The sequence below is a fragment of the Eucalyptus grandis genome, chromosome 7, assembly GCF_016545825.1.
Source record: "Eucalyptus grandis isolate ANBG69807.140 chromosome 7, ASM1654582v1, whole genome shotgun sequence".
Lineage (NCBI taxonomy): Eukaryota > Viridiplantae > Streptophyta > Magnoliopsida > Myrtales > Myrtaceae > Eucalyptus > Eucalyptus grandis.
In genome coordinates, this window is record NC_052618.1 from 27472045 (window position 1) to 27490715 (window position 18671).

Genomic DNA, 18671 nt, shown 5'->3' on the forward strand with positions numbered 1-18671 from the left:
AAAAAGTGGGGTCATCAAATCCAAATGGCTAATCAATTGACTACACTCTAATCTGATTGCAGACCTAAGCAGGTCTTTAAAAGGCTCTCGCCAAGCCCATACGGCAGATCCCCCGAGAAAATTCCCAAGCGAGGGTGTGAAACACTGGGGGTCTATCGAGTCAACTAGGGACCATAAACCTAGTAATGATAACTAGCCGGGGGTTTGAACCAACTTGATAACCTCCCCCGGGCCAAAACCTGGCTTTGTTGCACTAGCCTCTCAACAATTGCCAGTCCAATATCTGGGTTATGAAGGCAAAACCAAAATGTCCCATTTAATCGTTAATTAAATATTGGTTAATAACCATATCATCATCATTAGTATAATTAGGGAAAATTTCAAATAAGGACCCAAAGTTGACCAATTTTCTCAAATAAGGACTTGAAATGAATTTTGTGTTAGATAGAGACCTAAAGTGGACTAATTGTCTTAAATAAGGACCCGGAATGGTTAAATCAATTCCAAATAAGAACCTGAGCTTGCTGGTTAACCAAATATTTGCCAGTTATCAAGCATGTGACATTTTTAACGACCAGAGTTTGGGCAATTTTGTCCAAAAAAAATATAGGAAAAATTAACAAATCTTAAAACAGAAACAAAAAAACCTTAGGTTTTATACGGTCTCCCCATTCCTTGTTCCCATCCTTTGCAAAGTCAAAGACCCAAGTTCTCCCCATTCCTTGTACCCATCCTCCGCAAAGTCGAAGACCCAAAATTCTCTGACGATTGAAGCACATATTCAAAAACAAGAAAAAAAACCATATGCTTCTTTGTTTGTTTGCGGAGACCCAAATTCTCCACCGGTTGAGCAAGGTGAGGAGCGACAAGAATCGAGTCACGATGATGATCGGGCAGCAATTTGGTTGAGGAGTAGCGAGGGAGAAGAAAGAAGAAAAATGTAAATATCTAAATGAATAACCTAAACTTAATTAATTTGAAATTTTCCCTTTTTTTCCAATCACACATTTCTGACAAAATTGCCCCAATTTTAATCGCCAGAAAATGTTTGCCAACGAACTAAGGTCCTCAATAGAGATTAACTTGATCACTTCAGCTCCTTATTTGACACAAAATTCACTTTAGGTTCTTATTTAAAATAATGGGTCCACTTTGGGTCCTTATATGACACAAATTTTACTTTTGATCCTTATTCGAGAAAATAGATTTACTTCAGGTCCTTATTTGAAATTGTTATGTATAATTATTATTGTTATTCTAAATACAAAGGGATTATTCTTAGAAACACTGTTCGACACCAGGGGTGAATGATTTCCCCACGTGCGGCCTCCATCGCTGTTGATGAGAGCAGCATCTGGAAGTATCTTTCTCACTGGCAACATTTGCAATACGAATCCTTTGGAATTATCTTTTATAATGGTCTATGTGAGTGTAACGATATCAGATAAATTCGATCGATGATGTCTTGACCAATGGTAATGTCCTACGAGTGCATGTATAATTTTCCCCCATTACACTAAGATAAAATTCTCTTCGGGTAAGTAATTCACGAAAATTACGTAAATATCAATAACTCGACAAGTTGTGCAATTTGGTTCGCTTTTACTCAAAAAAATTTAAGTGAATGAATTATGTGCATACTTAGAATTTAGTCTGTGCCACTAGCTCCTAGCTAGGGCCACAGTTTTTGCCCTTCTCATTTTTCGCTCCTACATGGGCTGTACTGCGTGTCACAAAAGTTCGTCACAAGTGCATAGTCTGGCGATTAGCTGTGGATTAGACACAGTCACAGATGCCTTCGTCCAAATTGCTTTGATGAACTTCTATTCCATAAGTGGTGAATTAGATTCTGCTGAAAGAATTTTCGAAAGAATGGATACAAATGATCCCATTGATTTATCTATTCGTGAGTAGCGCAATTGGTTGAAAGTCTCTTCTTCATTGTTGAGATCGAGAGTTCAAAACCCTACATTGCTAGCGATTTAAGTGGGGGCTATGGCAGTGGGTTGTTGTGCTAGTCTTCCTGAGGTATAGGGGTCCGATCCTCAGGAGCTATCTGGGCATGGGGGCATGTGGCGGAGTCCTTGGTTACCAAAAAAATTAAAAAAAATGATCCCATTGCTTATAACTGCTTGATTTCTGCCTATCCTAAGTCAGGTGACGTTTTAACTGCGAGAAAGATGTTTGATGAAATGCCTGAAAGGTCCAATGCTTCTTGGAATTCTCTGATCTCATGTTATGCTCGCAATGGGGACTATCGAGAGGCATTGAGGATCTTTGAAAGGATGAAGGACGATTAATGCACTCCCAATGAAATCACTCTGGCTTCAGTTCTTTCCATTTGTGTGAAGCTTGGAGACCTCAATGCTGGGTTGAGCGGAAAGAAGTTTATTGATGATAACAACTTTTACCGAAATACAACTTTCTACTGCAGTTCTCGAGATGTATCTAAAGTGTGGGATTGTTGAAAAAGCACGTCAAGAATTTGACAAGATGAATGAAAGAGATGTTGTTACATGGAATGTCCTGTTTTATATATATATGATCTCTGTCATTTATTGGCTTAAGTTTCTGAATTGGAAATCCTAACATAATTTCTGAATCGGATTTATTTTGCAGGTGCAGCTCCTGTTCGTCAAATTACACGCGAATATGTAATTTACTTGAGTAGAAAAGTCCCCCGGGGGTGTTTCTGAACATTCGATTCGAACTTGGGAGGAAAGTCAGAGCGCGTGGAGGGCAAAATGGACACTTCACCAAGGACAAATCCTGGACACCGCTCGAAGCAAATGACGCCTGTGTCCCCTGTTTGTTTTCTCTCGTCTGACGCTATGCAAGAAAGAGAGAGGGCGAAGTTCAGGCTCTTGGGAGTCCCCTCTAAACCTCGCGACTATATAAATGAGGAGACCTTTCATGAACAGCTCATGAAGATGCACCCAGAAATAGAAAGGACTCTGTTTTGCAGGTTGAGTTTGAAATTTCGTTACTCGTCAGGAAGCTTTAACGGTTGTGTGTAGCGTCGGATTCAATGGCAGAGCCACTGCACGGTCCGGCAAGCTTCTGGACTCAGGCCAATGCTTTGTTTCGCAAGAACTTGACTTTCCAGGTTCGCTATTATCTCTGAGCGTCTTTTCTTTATGCTGGTTGTTTTCCCGCGTTGAGTGGGAGGAGGGCGCGTCAGTTTGGCTTTAGCTGGCAGGTGATCAGGATCTTGAATGCATCATTTTAAGCCTTCTTGATAATACTCAGATTAGTTTAGTTGGGACTGTAGTTGAGTGTATTTATTGCCGACTTGATTAATGGATGATACCCGCAGAATCGGTTCTTGCCATTTCAAGTTTTGGTTTTGAATTCGCTTCTCAATATACTTAGTTATTTTACTTGTTGATGGTTGTTGCCTCCGTTAATTTTATCAATTTGACACCCGGACCCTTAGAGTGCCAAAAGTAAGCAAAAAGGGAAATTTAAGTGTCAAAAGTTAGGAAAGTGACACTTAAAGTATCAAAATCGGAACAAAATGGATCACTGGGTGCGTTTGTTTATGTTTCTGTTCAAAATTATTCCTAAATGTAAATGAAAAACTATTTTTGTTATGGAGAACAATTTTTGACCGAAAGACCCGTTTAGTAAACTTCTTCCGGGAATAAAAATGAATAAAAACACGTTTGGTAAATTTGTATTCTTTTTTGTTTCTCTTAATTTTTTAAATTTTTTTATTTTTTTTCCTTTTTTTTTTTTGCTGGTCGTTGGCCTCGGCCATGGCCGGCGACCGGCCGACGAGGGCCGGCGGCCTCGCCCAGCCACGGCGAGGCTCGCCGGCCGGCGAGGCCGAGCCTTGCTGTGGGTTGGGCGAGGCCCGAAGCCTCGCCGGGGCCGATGACGCTCGGCCTCGCCGGGGGCCGGCGACGCTCCGGCGAGGTCGCCGGCCCTCAACGGCCGATTGCCGGCCATGGCCGAGGCCGGCAACCGGTCAAAGAAAAAGAAGAACAAAAAAAGAGAAGAAAAGAAACGAGAGAGAGAAAATTTATTATTCAAAAGTGTTTCTAGAACAAAAAAACAACTTTTTTTGTTTCTTATTTCTGTTTTAATTTTGTTCCCCGAACAAAAAAATAGATTTTGAACAAAAAGTAAACAAACGCGTTTCTGTTCTTTTTTTTCTCGGGAACAAAAAAGAAAATTTGTTCATGAACAAAATTTAAAAACGCAACCATGCACGCCCTTAAGTATCACCGACGAGAAAATCCCGCCAAACACCGACGTGGCAATTTTTCGGCAAGTTGCGCACAAAATGACGTCATTTTGTATGCTAATGTGGCTAAATAGTGTCAAAACGACGTCATTTTGGTATAATTTGAATTTTAATATAATTATTAATTAAATTAAAATTTTAAATTTTAATTAATTAATTTTTTTTTAAAAGAGGGAGGGATGTAGTCAACGGCCGAGGGCTCAACCCTTGCCGCCGCCTCCTCCATCGCCGGGAGGTGGGGAGAGTCGGCCGAGGCCGCCGAGCTCGAGCCGGGGCCGCCAGCCTTCCGATCGACGGCGAGGGCACGCGACCCTTGGCCGTGGCTCGGCGACCCTGCCGACCCTCTCCCACCTTCCGATGACGGCGGGGTGGCGGTGGTGGCAAGGGCACAACCCTTAGATGTTGACTGCCTTTCTCCTCCTCCTCCTCTTTCATTTTTTTTTTTTAATAAATATAAATTATTATTATTTTATTTAAAATTTAATTTAAGTAATTTTTATATTATATTAAAATTTAAATTATGCCAAAATAATCTCATTTTTGTGTGTGTTTTGCTAATTCAGCATTCCGACGAACCACGTAAGTGAGAAAATTAATAAATAAAAAAATGCCATGTAGGATTTCCAACGAAGCTTGTGTGGCACTAAAGTGCCCTATTTTTTCATAAAAAGTGGCACTTAAGTGCTACTTTCATAAGTTTTGGTACTTAAGTTTTCCTTTATGCCAACTTTTGGCACTTGAAACATTTTTTTACCAATTTTAATCTATGTAAAATCTTTAAGTATAACTGATGTTTCAATAAGTGCAGCTTATAGAATCATTTGCAAGCACAAGTCGGCCCAGATTCCACAAGCTTGCTCTAGGCTAGGATAAAGTAAAAATACAATGCACAACCAATGTCTAACCTTCTTATCTTCAATTTAGCCCCGGAAATTTAGGGCATGTTTGTTAAAAATTATTTATGTTTCCCAAAATAACTATTTCTGTTATTTTGTTTCAGGAAACGAAAAAAAAAATAGAAACGTGTTTGGTAAAATTTTTGTTCCCGGTGATAGATTTGAAACAAAAACAAGAATGAGAAAAAAGTAACTTTTGTTCCTAGAATAATTTTTCTTTTCTCTTCTTTTTTCTTCTCTTTCATTTCCTTCTTCTTCCTTTTTGGTTGGTTGTTGACCTCGGCCATGGCCGGCAATTGGCTGGCAAGGGCCGGCGACGCCGAGCTATGGCGAGGTCAACCTTGTGCTGCCTAGGTGAGGCCGAGCCTCGTGGTGGCCAGGCGAGCATTTGGCGAGCTCGCCGGACCTCACCCAACCGGTGACCAAAAAAAAAGGAAGGAGAGAAAAAAAAAAAGAAAGAAGAAAAAAAATGAAAAATATAATAAAAATATTAAAAAATTAAAAGAAACGATAAAATTATATAATTTTACCAAACGTATTTCTTTTCTCGGGAATCAAAATTTTGTGCCATTAACAAGTGTGTTCTTATACTCAAAAATTGTTCCCGTGAACAAAAATAAAAAAATAAAAATCATTTTTGATAAAAAAATTGTTCCCGGGAACAGAATTATTATGAAACACGCCCTTAATCTTTGTTAGTTAAACTTTTTTGGAATCTAGAGGCCAAGTCCTCTTTTGCATAGAAGGTATATAGTTAATTTGAAGCCAATATGACATTCACAGCTGTCAGTATAACTTCTTTATGGACCCTGGTAAGACTAAACAGAACACATACCATCCTCTCCGTTACAGAAAGGTCCAGCAGTTTATACTAAGGATGCATTTGCTGACATTGTTTATACTATCCATTTGCAGAAACGGAATATCTGGACCAACATCCGGCTCATTTCTTTTCCATTTGTCCTCTGTTTACTCCTTCTCCTCCTCCAAAGTTTGGTCAATAATATACTGAACACGGCTACCTTTAAGTGTGGCTGTCAATGTATTGATACGAATGGAGATGGGCAGTGTGAGAAGGTGTGTGGGATTCAGTACTCCACCATTAATCAAGTGGCAACCTGTCCTATCTTAAATCCTCCTAAATGGCCTCCCCTATTACAAATACCGGCTCCACAATATCGTGCAGTGAAGACGGACTTTATACCATTTAATGACTTGCCTGATCATTCCTGCAGAAGGACAGGGTCTTGCCCTGCAACCATACTCTTTACAGGAAATAATCAATCTTTTGGAAAATGTATATTCACTGACTCCTCTACATGGTTTTTCCTTTCTTTTAAAATTAAGAGGCTACCATTTGATAGTAAGACGTTTCTAAGTATTGACTTAATTTTTGACTTCATTTCCAGTTTTGGTGCGGAATATGGTCCCGAATTCTTCTACTCTGAATTCTTCTGACGTTTTAGTTAGCTTAGCCCAGAATGTCCAGGTAGGTTTTCCTTTCATCTTTGTTTCATGTTATACTAGGATCAGCAATGACACATTTCTCTGCTGCTAATGTGGCTAATGTTGCTTCCGAAAATTTTCAGGGTTCTGCTTCATGGCCCACTTTATACAACTTACTTGAACCTGCTTTTTTCTCTGACCAACCTGTTTACAAGGTTCAACGGCGGTGCAAAAATATCTCTTCAATTTCTGTTGCTATTCAGGAATCCTCCATGACTATTCAACAGGGTAGGAAAATTCTTTCTTTATTTCTTTTTTACGTGTGAAATGCATTATTTCTCCATAGATAGGAGTGGTGCCGATTCTTCTGATTCTTAAGAAAGGAAATGAAAATATGGATGCGCATCAATGGGATAAAGTTGCATTCAGCGGAACTGATTCTGATTGCTAAGAATATACTTACACCCGAGGCGCCAAGAAAGAGGGAACGGGAACTTGACTGGAAGCAGGAATACTCACGTGTGTGTCTAAACGCTCGTTACTTTCTGGACAATGTTCTGGAAGAGAAGATAATGGGTCCAATAAACCTAACCTGCACTGGATTTTCTACTGATGCAAAAAGAAAAAAAAAATGTAAAAACAAGCGACACAAAGATGAAGAAATTGAGATCTCTAAGGCTGCCTGTTTAGCTTCACTTCACTTTGTTTATTGTGATATGGGGAACTTCTCATTCCTTCATAGAGAGCGCTAAGAGCATAGATTTCCTACCTTGGCATGAATTAAGATACCCAGTTATCTATATTTATAAAGCGTAGAGAGACAGTCTTGTGGAATACATCAATCCCTAGCTATGTTATCTGATATCTACATACCAGCTAATTCCTTTTCCTGAATGTACTTTGGCAAAGAGTAATAAACAACTTTACGTGTAACCCATTAACCTAGCATCTTCTTTGACTGAAAAAGATTTTTCCTCTTATGGTTCCCTGAAATCCAAATATATGATATGTGTTAGACTATATATTGCACAGTAGTTTTCAATGAATCCATGCTATTGCTGAGAAGCTTAGTTGATGGGTAAATTAAATTAGAGCAGATTAGTAAGAATAAATAATATTTATCTAGAGAAAGCTTGCCCAAAGTTTAGGTTCCTTGATTGCATATCTTCTTACAAAATAAAGATGAACGATGATTCATTAATGGTTTTTCCTAAAACACTCTTGCTAATGGTACCAATTAAGTTTGTAATGTAAATGAGATGGCTATCAGGCATCACTTAATGGGGGTGAACAGGTGATTAAAAGAATCTTGACAAAATAATGCGGAATAGAATGAGTCAAGATAACAGTTAGAATAAAGTTCAGATTCTAGAAATGGGTTGAAAACTTTTATGCAATAAAACAAACTTTAGAAACACCTAACAAGTGTGCAATGGACCAAATCAATAAACAGTTGGAGTTAAGGATTAAGAGAAATTGTACACAAAATTTATAGCGGTTCGGCTTAGATCAAGCTTGTGTCCACCCTCTCACGCTAACAACTTACTGGTTGGATTCCACTATATAATCAATAAGATATTACAACTTTTGAATGTAAATATTCAGTGATAGATCACACTTTCTCACTAAGTCACTCCTTTTGTATATCTTTCACAATGATAGTATTTTAGGCTCTCAAAAGACAAGTGTATAATTTGAAGATCGCCCAAACTTTAGAATTTTAAATTCTAGCCTTGTCTCTTTATGCTCCTCAGTGCCTTGATCTTCTTATATACTCCTTCTTTTCCAAACTAGTCATCGAACGGTCTTCAAAGGATTGTCTTCCATTCCATTCGTTGGACAAAATTGTATCAAGAAGAATGGGTTACCGTTGAGTGACAAAAGGTCAATCCCTGCTTGATTCTGGTCATTTATACGACATAGTCTTGATTTCCATAAGTGGAGCTTCTTTGTTTAGGAAGAACTTATCTCCATGATTGATTTGTCAATCAATTTAATTTAATCAATCTTCCATATTGGTATAAAATCCAAACAAGATTACTAGTCATTATAAAATCTTAATGGTCTTGTTCTAGACCCATTTCTTGTTGGATGTGTGCCGGGTTTAGAATTTGTTTTGTTTTGAACTATCCACATATTGAACTAGCTACAATTTGAGCATGTTTGGATGAAAATAAAAATGTTCTTTTTTGTCTGAGTTTAGAGTGAAAACTTGAGAATGAGTCTGAGTAAGTTTGGTCTAAAGACTTTATGAATTAAATGAGACATTTTCATTTCTCGAGCATATACCCGAAACAACATTCTTCAAGACAATTATCAAACTCAATAAAATTTATTAGAAAGTTTTGGTAACTTCAAAATCTATTAGAAGTTTTCTACAACACATGAGAATGGCTAGACCATCTGGCTGAAAAGGAAAGCCCTTGAATTAGTTAATTGTTATATACCTTTTCGTGGTCAGTCCCACGATACAGTTCCTTCTCCCCCTCCAAAACCAAGGGAGAAAAACCTTCACTTTGATAACTGTTTATCTTTTTGTCGTGCATTTAGATGTAAGTTGTGCCCGAGGTTCACCTTTGTGGAGAAACAGTTCCTCAGCAGTAAATGATGAGCTGTACAAGGGCTATTGGAAAGGGAACCCAGAAAGGCAAATTAATGAAATAGTCACAGGTCTGGCTGCTGCTTGTTTCGCTGGCTTTATTTGCTGATTTATCAGTATGTGCAGACAATTCTAACAAGAACTTTTTCTCTCACAGGATATGATTTCCTTAATACAAATTACAATAGCTTCAATGTGAGCATATGGTATAATTCAACCTATAAGAATGAATCAGGGAAGGAATTTATATCCTTGGTGCGTGTTGGACGATCTATAAATCTGGTAACTCTTATTTCTTCCAATCTTTTTGTGAATCATTTTCCTATATGTAAGCTTGTATTTTTGTTTAGATAAACTAGGTTGGGGGGGGGACAAAAGAAAGAGTTGTTTATTGTTTATATGACTAATTTATTTTTATTTTTTTCTGTCAAGGAATCAATGGGGTGTGGACACGGGAGTGCCAAAATATTCCAAAAGATACACTTAAAGTGTCAAAATTAGAGAAGAAATGCACTAAGTGCCAATAGCGAGAAATTCTGGCAAATTGCTAACATGGCTTTTTCTGGCGAGATTTTTTACTGACGTGGCAATTCTTTTAAAAAAAATCATTCATGTAGACAACAAGAGTATGCTAAACAACATCGTTTTTGGCACTCAAGTGATCACTTTCTACAAAACTTTGCACTAAAGTGTTCACTTTTAACCACAAACCACAAGTGGCACTTAAGTGATTACTTACACCATAACTTGGTAATCTTATTTTACCCACTACTGGCACTTAAGTGAATATGGAAGATGATGTCATTTTAGACAAGGATTGCTAAGTGGACATTCCGATGAGCCATATAGACTAGTTTTATTATTAAAACAATGCCATGTCGGATTTCCAATAAGCTTGCTGAAGTTGGCACTTAAGTGTCCTAATTTTTTTTTAAATGGCACTTAAATGTAACTTTTGGAACTTTTGGCGTACTTTGCCCAAGAATCAATACATGCTTTTGTTGAATATTGTCTGATGTTCCAGTAGTGTGCCTCTGAGTCCAATGGTTCTTCCATCTGGTGATTTTCAGATCCACCTTGCAATTAGTTTGATTAAAGCTCTGTTGACATACTGAAACCAGAAAGCCTGCTTGAACTTCCCTTTGAAATTGCCGTGACTCTTGCATGTCATCTCCAGTACTTCATGGAGTATGAGTAAATAAAAGTGTTTGTCCTAGGGAAATATCCAAGGCACGAATTACGAGCATTGATTTGTCCAGCTACTATTCTCATTCGAATCAAAATTCAACTAAGGTTTCTTTTCTTGTTTAGAGATATGTGAAATTTAGTATCTTCCATCAAGTGCATAACCATCAACATATTAGTTATCCTGCTATACAGGCATCCAATGCTTACATTCAGCTTTTGCTGGGGCCAGCAACAACAATGCTGTTTGAGTTTGTCATTCTATTTTAGGCGCACTTTTCTTTACATGGGTTGTCATTCAACTATTCCCCGTAAGTGGTTATTATAGTGTACACATCGTTCCAAATGGACGCTTTTTGCCTCTTCTCAGCTTGATAAATTGCAGTTTAACTCGAACGACTCTCAGTTAAGGGGCTCTTGAGCCACAACATGGAGAATGTAATAACCTCATCTCTTGTCCCACATCGCCTAGGGAGGGAGGTCTTGGTTAACTTATAAGGCTTTGGTCCCTCTAACTGTGTAACGCGTTTTAAAGCCGTGAGGGAAAAGACCGTGGCTGGGATGGCGGTTCGTCCGCGCTAGAGCGGGTGACCCAAAGCGGACAATATTACACAGTGGGGCCCGGGATGTTACAGGTGGTATCAGAGCCGACTTCCGATCGCGTGTGGGACCACAGCTCGAATGCTGTTCTGATGCCCGTGGGGCCATAGCGAGGACGCTATTCTGTTAAGAGGTGGAGAGTATAATAACCTCTTCTCTTGTCCCACATCGCTTAGGGAGGGAGGTCTTGGTTAGCAGCCGTGAGGAAAAAGACAACGCCGTGACCGTGAGGGAAAAGACCGTAGCTAGGATGGCGGTTCGTCCGCCCTGCCGTGAGGGAAAAGACCGTGGCTAGGATGGCGGTTCGTCCTCGCCAGGGCGGGTGACCCAAAGCGGACAATATTACACAGTGGGGCCCGGGATGTTACAGAGAATGTGACGTTAGACTGAACGGGGGAAGAACTTAAGCAGGAGTTAACTCTTGCGATCATTTCTTTATGCTGACATGTTTTGAAACTAGATATATGATCGTTCATCACTCTGGTTTCCAGTCTGCATCAGTCTGCATCCCTTCCTGATGCGACCTTAATAATCTGGTGTTTTTCTCCTTTTTGTCCATAAATCCCACTACTAGACCCTCCGTTATTCCCAAGCTTTGGCCTCTTGTCTTGGTTCATTCTTTCCCAGATCATGACAACTCTCTAAGCTCCCTATTTCCTTCTTATGATGCAGGTTGTCTTGACAGATCTGGTTTATGAGAAAGAGCAGAAGCTGAGGATCATGATGAAAATGCATGGGCTTGGTGATGGACCATATTGGCTGATTTCCTATGCTTATTTCCTCTCCTTATCTTCAATCTACATGCTGTGCTTTGTGATTTTTGGCTCAGTCATCGGTAATAATACATCTAGCTTCTTTTGTAGTTTCTCATTTTCTTGCAGTCATTCTAATCGGTTGCAATTTTGCAGGTTTAAAATTTTTCACAATGAATGACTTCAGCATCCAATTTGTCTTTTATTTCATCTACATAAACTTGCAAATATCCCTGGCATTTCTGGCTGCGGCATTTTTCTCCAATGTGAAGACTGCTAGAGGTTGGACGGTGGTGAAATTGGTTTTTTCTAGTTGGTATCTTTTCATTTACCTGACAATTCCAGCTTGCATCACTGACAATGAGAAATGTGATGACTGCAGTTGTGGGTTATATATGTGTCTTCGGAACTGGTCTATTGGGAGGTTTCCTTTTCCAATTCTTGATCGAAGATACATCTTTCCCAAGTAAGTAGAAGTTACCATGAAAATAAAGGGCTCTCTAATTAAAATTGCCTCTATGTTCTGGACCTTTTTTGTGAGTTTTACTTACTTCATTATGATTATGACTTAGTTAAATGGTTGATTTCTTAATCAACTTCATCATCCCTTCTTTTCACAGCGTTCATTCTACTTCCATATTTGTACGAACTGCTTGTGTTTTTATTTTGCTGGCCCCAAGACCCCAGACCCCACACAAGTGGCATTTTCAGCCGTATTTTACATTGGCCGAGATAGATTCCTCGTGGTGCGACAGCACCATCTTGCCTGTGGCATGCTGCTTGTGTTGGTAGCGAACAGCAACAATTTAGAAGGCCTATCCCACCAAGTGGGATAGACTACCCAAATATTTTTATGACATGGTTCGATAATCTTTATTAAATCTCATGTAAGGTCTACATGCTCTGTCTTTTCCTATAATTATGTTGTCTCACTAGAATATTTAAAGGCCGTCATTCCATGGGTTCAAACCTCCGCGAACAAGCTAAACTGAGAGAGGCTTGGTGTTTGCAGTAAAAATGGAACTTCTACAACAGTTGAGAGTAGTCAATTCATCTTGATGAGCACAAACTTTCTCCTTTATATTTTGCACGAGAGTAATGTACCCTTTGTGCGAAGACCATGCTTGCTCCTAAGGGAAGGTGTTTAATCAGACATCTATTTACACAATGTCCATTTAGAGCAAGAGAAGGAATAGTTGATGCTTGCAGGATGTCATTTAACTTTCTTTGTGCATCTGTCAAGTACTGCATTTGGGGTTACTTTACTGTATGAAAGTCTTCAGCCCTTCTGAAGTCAGTGCTCTGATTCTTTTATTTTTGGCCACTTTTTCTTTCTCGTCCTAATTAGTTGTGTTAATCTTCTGCAGGAGGTTGGATTATTGTAATGGAATTATATCCTGGCTTCTCACTGTACCGTGGGTTGTATGAGTTTTCACAATATTCCTTCACAGGAAATTATATGGGGACTCATGGCATGCAGTGGGGCGATTTAAGCAATAGCGAAAATGGGATGAAAGAGATTCTGATTATCATGGTTGTTGAGTGGTTGGTGGTGCTTTTTGTAGCCTACTATATAGATCAAGTCGCATCATCTGTAAGTGGAAAAAGTCCTATGTTTCTCTATGAAAGATTCCGAAAGAAGCATCCGTCTTCTTTCCAGAGGCCTAGCTTGCAAAGGCAAGGATCTAAAGTCTCTGTTCAGATGGAGAAACCTGATGTCAGTCAGGAGGTAACTAGTGCATCTGCCTTCGTTGCTTTTCGGTAGTGGAAATACTGCATCTTGACATTGCTTTTAAACACTGGCCCCCCATAGGCTTGATAGTAGAGTACCTTGATAATTGCATCATAGCTTAGACAGCAAATAGTCTGGCTATTTATCTCTTTCACAGGATTCATTTGTCTTTATCATCTTACATTTGACAGTCTTTATCCTACGTGCTATTTTCGACTGCTGATAATTGGCGATTGAAGTGTTTCAACAATAAAACGAAAATTTTTCTACATAAAATGAGTAATCTGTAGTGTTCTCAAGCGTGTGGTCGTTTTCTTATTTGAGTTGACCTGACGATGTAAGATGACTGTTTTTCATTTGCATGAATTTTTCTAGAGTGAGAAGGTTGAGCAGTTGTTGCTAGAACCAAGCACAGATTACGCTATTATCTGTGACAATCTCAAAAAGGTGTATCCAGGAAGGGATGGAAATCCTGAGAAATTTGCGGTTAGAGGGTTGTCTCTTGCTTTGCCACCGGGGGAATGCTTTGGCATGCTTGGTCCAAATGGAGCAGGCAAAACCTCTTTCATCAGTATGGTAAGTGCAAATTTTATCTCTTTGGATAAATGAGACTCCCGTTGGATTAACATTAACTTTGGAGCATCTCAAGGGAAATTTCTTTTGTTGAGAAGATTGTTCAAAGATCATCATATGTTGCCCTTAAAACTCAAGAGACGTCATTCTATCTATTAACAGATGATTGGCCTTACGAAACCAACCACTGGAACAGCATACGTTCAGGGGCTCGATATACGGACTCATATGGATGGCATATATACCAGAATAGGTGTATGCCCTCAACATGAGTAAGCTGGCATTATGTTATCTTACAGAGAAATTTTACCCCTCCCTCCTTATTCCCTTCTGATTTTGATTTATTGCATGAGTCCTGAATTTTCCTGTCTTTATTAATTAAGCCTGCTCTGGGAAACCTTAACGCATTGACACAAAGACTAAAAAATCTCAAGGGCTCTGCACTTTTCAAAGTTCAGCAATTTTCTTTCTCATTCTTTTCTAATGTTTGATTCGATAGTTGAAGAAACAATATATTCAAAGTTCAGCAATTACTTTTGCCTCGTCAGTGTAATATTGTCCACTTTTGACACTAATCCTTACGGCTTTAAAACGTGTCACACAGGTTAAAAGGACCCAAGCCTTATAAACTAGGCCCAGGACTCCCCCCTAAGCGATGTGGGACTAGAGAGGACCCTTCCCCTTCCTTGGGCTGTCACACTCTCCACCCTTTAAGAGCACACCTCCCCTTCCTTGGGCTGTCACACTCTCCACCCTTTAAGAGCACAGTGAGCTGTCACACTCTCCACCCTTTAAGAGCACAGCGTCCTTGCTGTGGCCCCCATACGCGGTTGGGAGTCGACTTTGATACCATTTGTTCGCTGTCACACTCTCCACCCTTTAAGAGCACAGCATCCTCGCTGTCACACTCTCCACCCTTTAAGAGCATAGCGTCCTCGCTGTGGCCCCCATACGCGGTTGGGAGTCGGCTCTGATACCATTTGTGAGCACAGCGAGCTGTCACACTCTCCTCGCTGTGGCCCCCGTACGCGGTTGGGAGTCGACTCTGATACCATTTGTGAGAGCTGTCACACTCTCCACTCTTTAAGAGCACAGCGTCCTCGCTATGGCCCCCATACACGATAGGACGCCGTGGCCCCTATACGCGATTGAGAGTTGGCTCTGATACCATTTGTGAGCATAGCGAGCTGTCACACTCTCTACCTTTTAAGAGCACAGCGTCCTTGCTGTGGCCCTCATACACGGACACTCTCTACCTTTTAAGAGTACAGCGTCCTTGATGTGGCCCTCATACACGGTTAGAAGTCGGCTCCGATACCATTTGTAACGACCCAAGCCCCACTATGTAATATTGTCCACTTTGGACACTGAGTCCTCACATCTTTAAAACACATCACACAACGCATCACATAGGTTAAAGTGACCCCAAGCCTTATAAACTAGCCCCAGGACTCCCCCCTAAGCGATGTGGGACTAGAGAGGACCCCTTCCCTTCCTTGGGCTGAGTGTGATGGCCCGAGCGACAGTCCTCGGACGTGCGCAAGGAAGGGGTCCCTCTCTTGTCCCACATCGCCTAAGGAGGAAGTCTTAGACTAGCTTATAAAGCTTGGGTCTCCTCTAAACTGTATATACGCGTTTTCTTGGCGTAGTATAAGCTGCCCTGAGAGGAACAAAACCATGAGAACTTAGTGTTCAAAGAAGACAATATGTGTACAGTGGAGACTCGGGATGTTACAAGTGGTATCAGAGCCGACTCCCGACGGCGTGTGGGGCCACAGCAAGAATGTAGTTCTGACTCCCGACCTGCTCTTCTGTTAAGAGGTGGAGAGTGTGACGGCTCGAGTGACTCGCTCTTCTGTTAAGAGGTGGAGAGTGTGACAGCCCGAGCGACGGTCCTCAGACGTGCGCAGCCCAAGCGACGGTCCTCAGACGTGCTCAAGGAAGGGGTCCCTCTTTTGTCCCACATCGCCTAGGGAGGGAATCCTAGACTAAGTTATAAGGCTCGGTCCCCTCTAAACTGTATATACGCATTTTCTTAAGGTAGTATGGGATGCCCCAAGAGGAACAAAATCGTGAGGACTTAGTGTCCAAAGCGGACAATATGTGTACACTTGTTAATCGTTCATTCACTTTGCACTCTCATTTTGTTGATCTAGGCTGTAGAGGAATCTCTCAAGAGTGTGAACTTATTTTACGGTGGTGTTGCTGACAAACAAGCTGGAAAATACAGCGGAGGTATGAAGAGGAGGCTGAGTGTTGCCGTTTCACTGATCGGAGATCCCAAAGTAAGTCTTGGAGTGTATCTCATTTTAGGAAGCACGAAAGACCCTTCAAGCTAAAAGCTTTGGTGCGTTGATTTTTGCTCCAAATATGGCAAGGTTGTTTACATGGATGAACCGAGTACGGGGTTGGATCCAGCTTCAAGGAACAACTTGTGGAATGTTGTGAAGCATGCAAAGAAAGACCGTGCGATTATTCTGACCAGTATGTTTGAGAACTCCAGCAACCACCCCCCTCCCCCTTTCTTCCTGAGCCCCCACAACCGTCTCTCTCACTGTGCGTGCTTTCGTTTGGACGCTACGCACAAGGGGCACATTTTCAGACATCGCCCCGTAACTAGTTTTCCTGCATGTGCATTAGGCTGTCCCTAAAAGTCGAACATGTTAGATGGAAATCTTGATTTAGTACCCTTGGTTAAATTTTCCATAGCTTTAGCTATTACTTCTTTGATGAAGAAAATCCAATTATATGTCACACTTGGAGGATACATCATTGAAGAACTTCTTCGCTTATTTTCAGCTCATTCAATGGAAGAGGCAGAAGTACTGTGCGATCGATTGGGAATATTTGTCGACGGAAGTTTGCAGTGTATAGGGAACCCTGTCGACGGAAGTTTGCAGTGTATAGGGAACCCAAAGGAGGTAAATATTAGATATTATGATGTACCATTGGACTGTTAACTGGATTTTTGCCATCATTTGAATATTTGCCTCCTTTTCCCTTTAGTGGCAATACAGAAAGATGTCATCCTTCTTTTCCTGATATAGATTCTTTCCTTTGTTTCAAATTTCCTTTCGCATCTACCTCCTAAGATATAATTTTCTGAACCCCAACAAATAAGGGTTTTGTCCCTCTCTATCTAATAATTGTCTGCACCTGTATTTGATTTGGGTTCCTGAAAAACACATTTTTGCTCTGCAAATTCTGTCCTAGTACCCAGTTGGATAACTTTTGAGTGACCTGTCATGACCTTGATGAGGAGGAACCTTCTGATCGCTAGTCAGCCTGCTTTGCATGAAAACACCTGAATGTACATTTTTTCACTTTTTATGACAGCTGAAGGCTAGATACGGAGGATCTTACGTGTTCACGATAACAACATCATCCACTTATGAGGACGAAGTGGAGAACAAGGTGCAGCGTCTCTCCCCAGGTGCTAAAAGAATATATCATATATCTGGAACTCAGAAGTTTGAACTGCCAAAGCATGAGGTCAAGATTGCGGATGTATTCCAAGCGGTTGAGAATGCAAAGTGCAGGTTCACCGTTCTTGCTTGGGGATTAGCAGGCACAACCTTGGAAGATGTCTTCATTAAGGTTGCTCGTGGTGTGCAAGCATTCAACGTTAGGGGTGTGAAATCAAACCAGGTCTACCAAGAAATTGGACCGACCCACCCGGAAAATAGGTATGGGAACTAGTTCCCAAAATTTGGAACCAGTTTGGATTGGTCCAGTTCTTAATTCCGAGTGAATACCCACTCGGGAACCAGATCGATCAGGCCGGTTTGGGACTAGTTTTGCAAGCCCAAAAGTCCAAAACCCTTTTTTTTTCGCCTTGATTTCTAATCTTAGAACTACTTTTTTCCACTTGCATGGCGCTCCTCTTTCGTCATTCCTCTTCCTTGCTTGCATCCCTCCCTCGCCAGCTCACGATCACACCATCCACCGATGGCTCATAGTCGCACCGTCCATCACATAGTATTGTTGCTTTACCTTATGATGTTTGTTTATGATAATTAGCTTTGTGGATTCTTAATTTTTTGTTTAGCTAAAAGTTTATGTACTTATTGATTACATATGTTTAATGTTTCAATACAAATTCAGAGGATTATGTTGTTTTCTCGCAAATTAATGTAAAATTTAAAACCGTATAAAATATCAGGCAATTGCAAAATAGGTTCCAATAGAGGTGTGAGAATTAGTAAGACCATTATCAACTGTTCTAAAATATTAAGCTTTTTAGTTTATCATTTAAATACTCTTAACACCCCCTCACGCTTCATCTAGTCCTTTTGCCTTGTACTAATTGTGGACATACTTAACTAAGGAGACAAATAGGGCCTAATAAGATTTGAACTCAAGACCTCCAACTTTGATACTATATGAAAATTAATAGGACCATTACCAACCATTCTAAAAGCTTAAACTTTTAGATGTAGGCATAATTTATTATTTAAATACTCTAACAAAAAGATACAGTTAATTTGAAGCCAATATGAGATTCACAACTATCAGTGTAACTTCTTTATGGGCCTGGTAAGACTAAACCAAACAGATACCATGCTCTCTGTACAATAATTTTGGCTTATTTTCTGCCTAAATGTGAACCAAATATATTCCAAAACAGCACGTCTCTTTA

At 40.3% G+C, this 18671-nt stretch overlaps 1 protein-coding gene across 1 annotated transcript; it reads left to right on the top strand.

The window, feature by feature from the left end:
• Nucleotides 1-2891: 2891 nt before the first annotated feature.
• On the top strand, nucleotides 2892-18047 carry LOC104425967 (ABC transporter A family member 7). Its single transcript, XM_010038856.3, is given in 20 exon segments — nucleotides 2892-3106; nucleotides 6061-6442; nucleotides 6555-6634; nucleotides 6735-6879; nucleotides 9142-9261; nucleotides 9348-9472; nucleotides 10571-10631; nucleotides 10634-10686; nucleotides 11648-11810; nucleotides 11884-12009; nucleotides 12110-12193; nucleotides 13095-13456; nucleotides 13835-14035; nucleotides 14195-14304; nucleotides 14416-14435; nucleotides 14438-14484; nucleotides 16189-16317; nucleotides 16411-16516; nucleotides 16832-16953; nucleotides 17369-18047. Coding segments are annotated over 20 exon segments (2877 nt in total). The 5' UTR covers nucleotides 2892-3028; the 3' UTR covers nucleotides 17732-18047.
• Nucleotides 18048-18671: the final 624 nt, after the last annotated feature.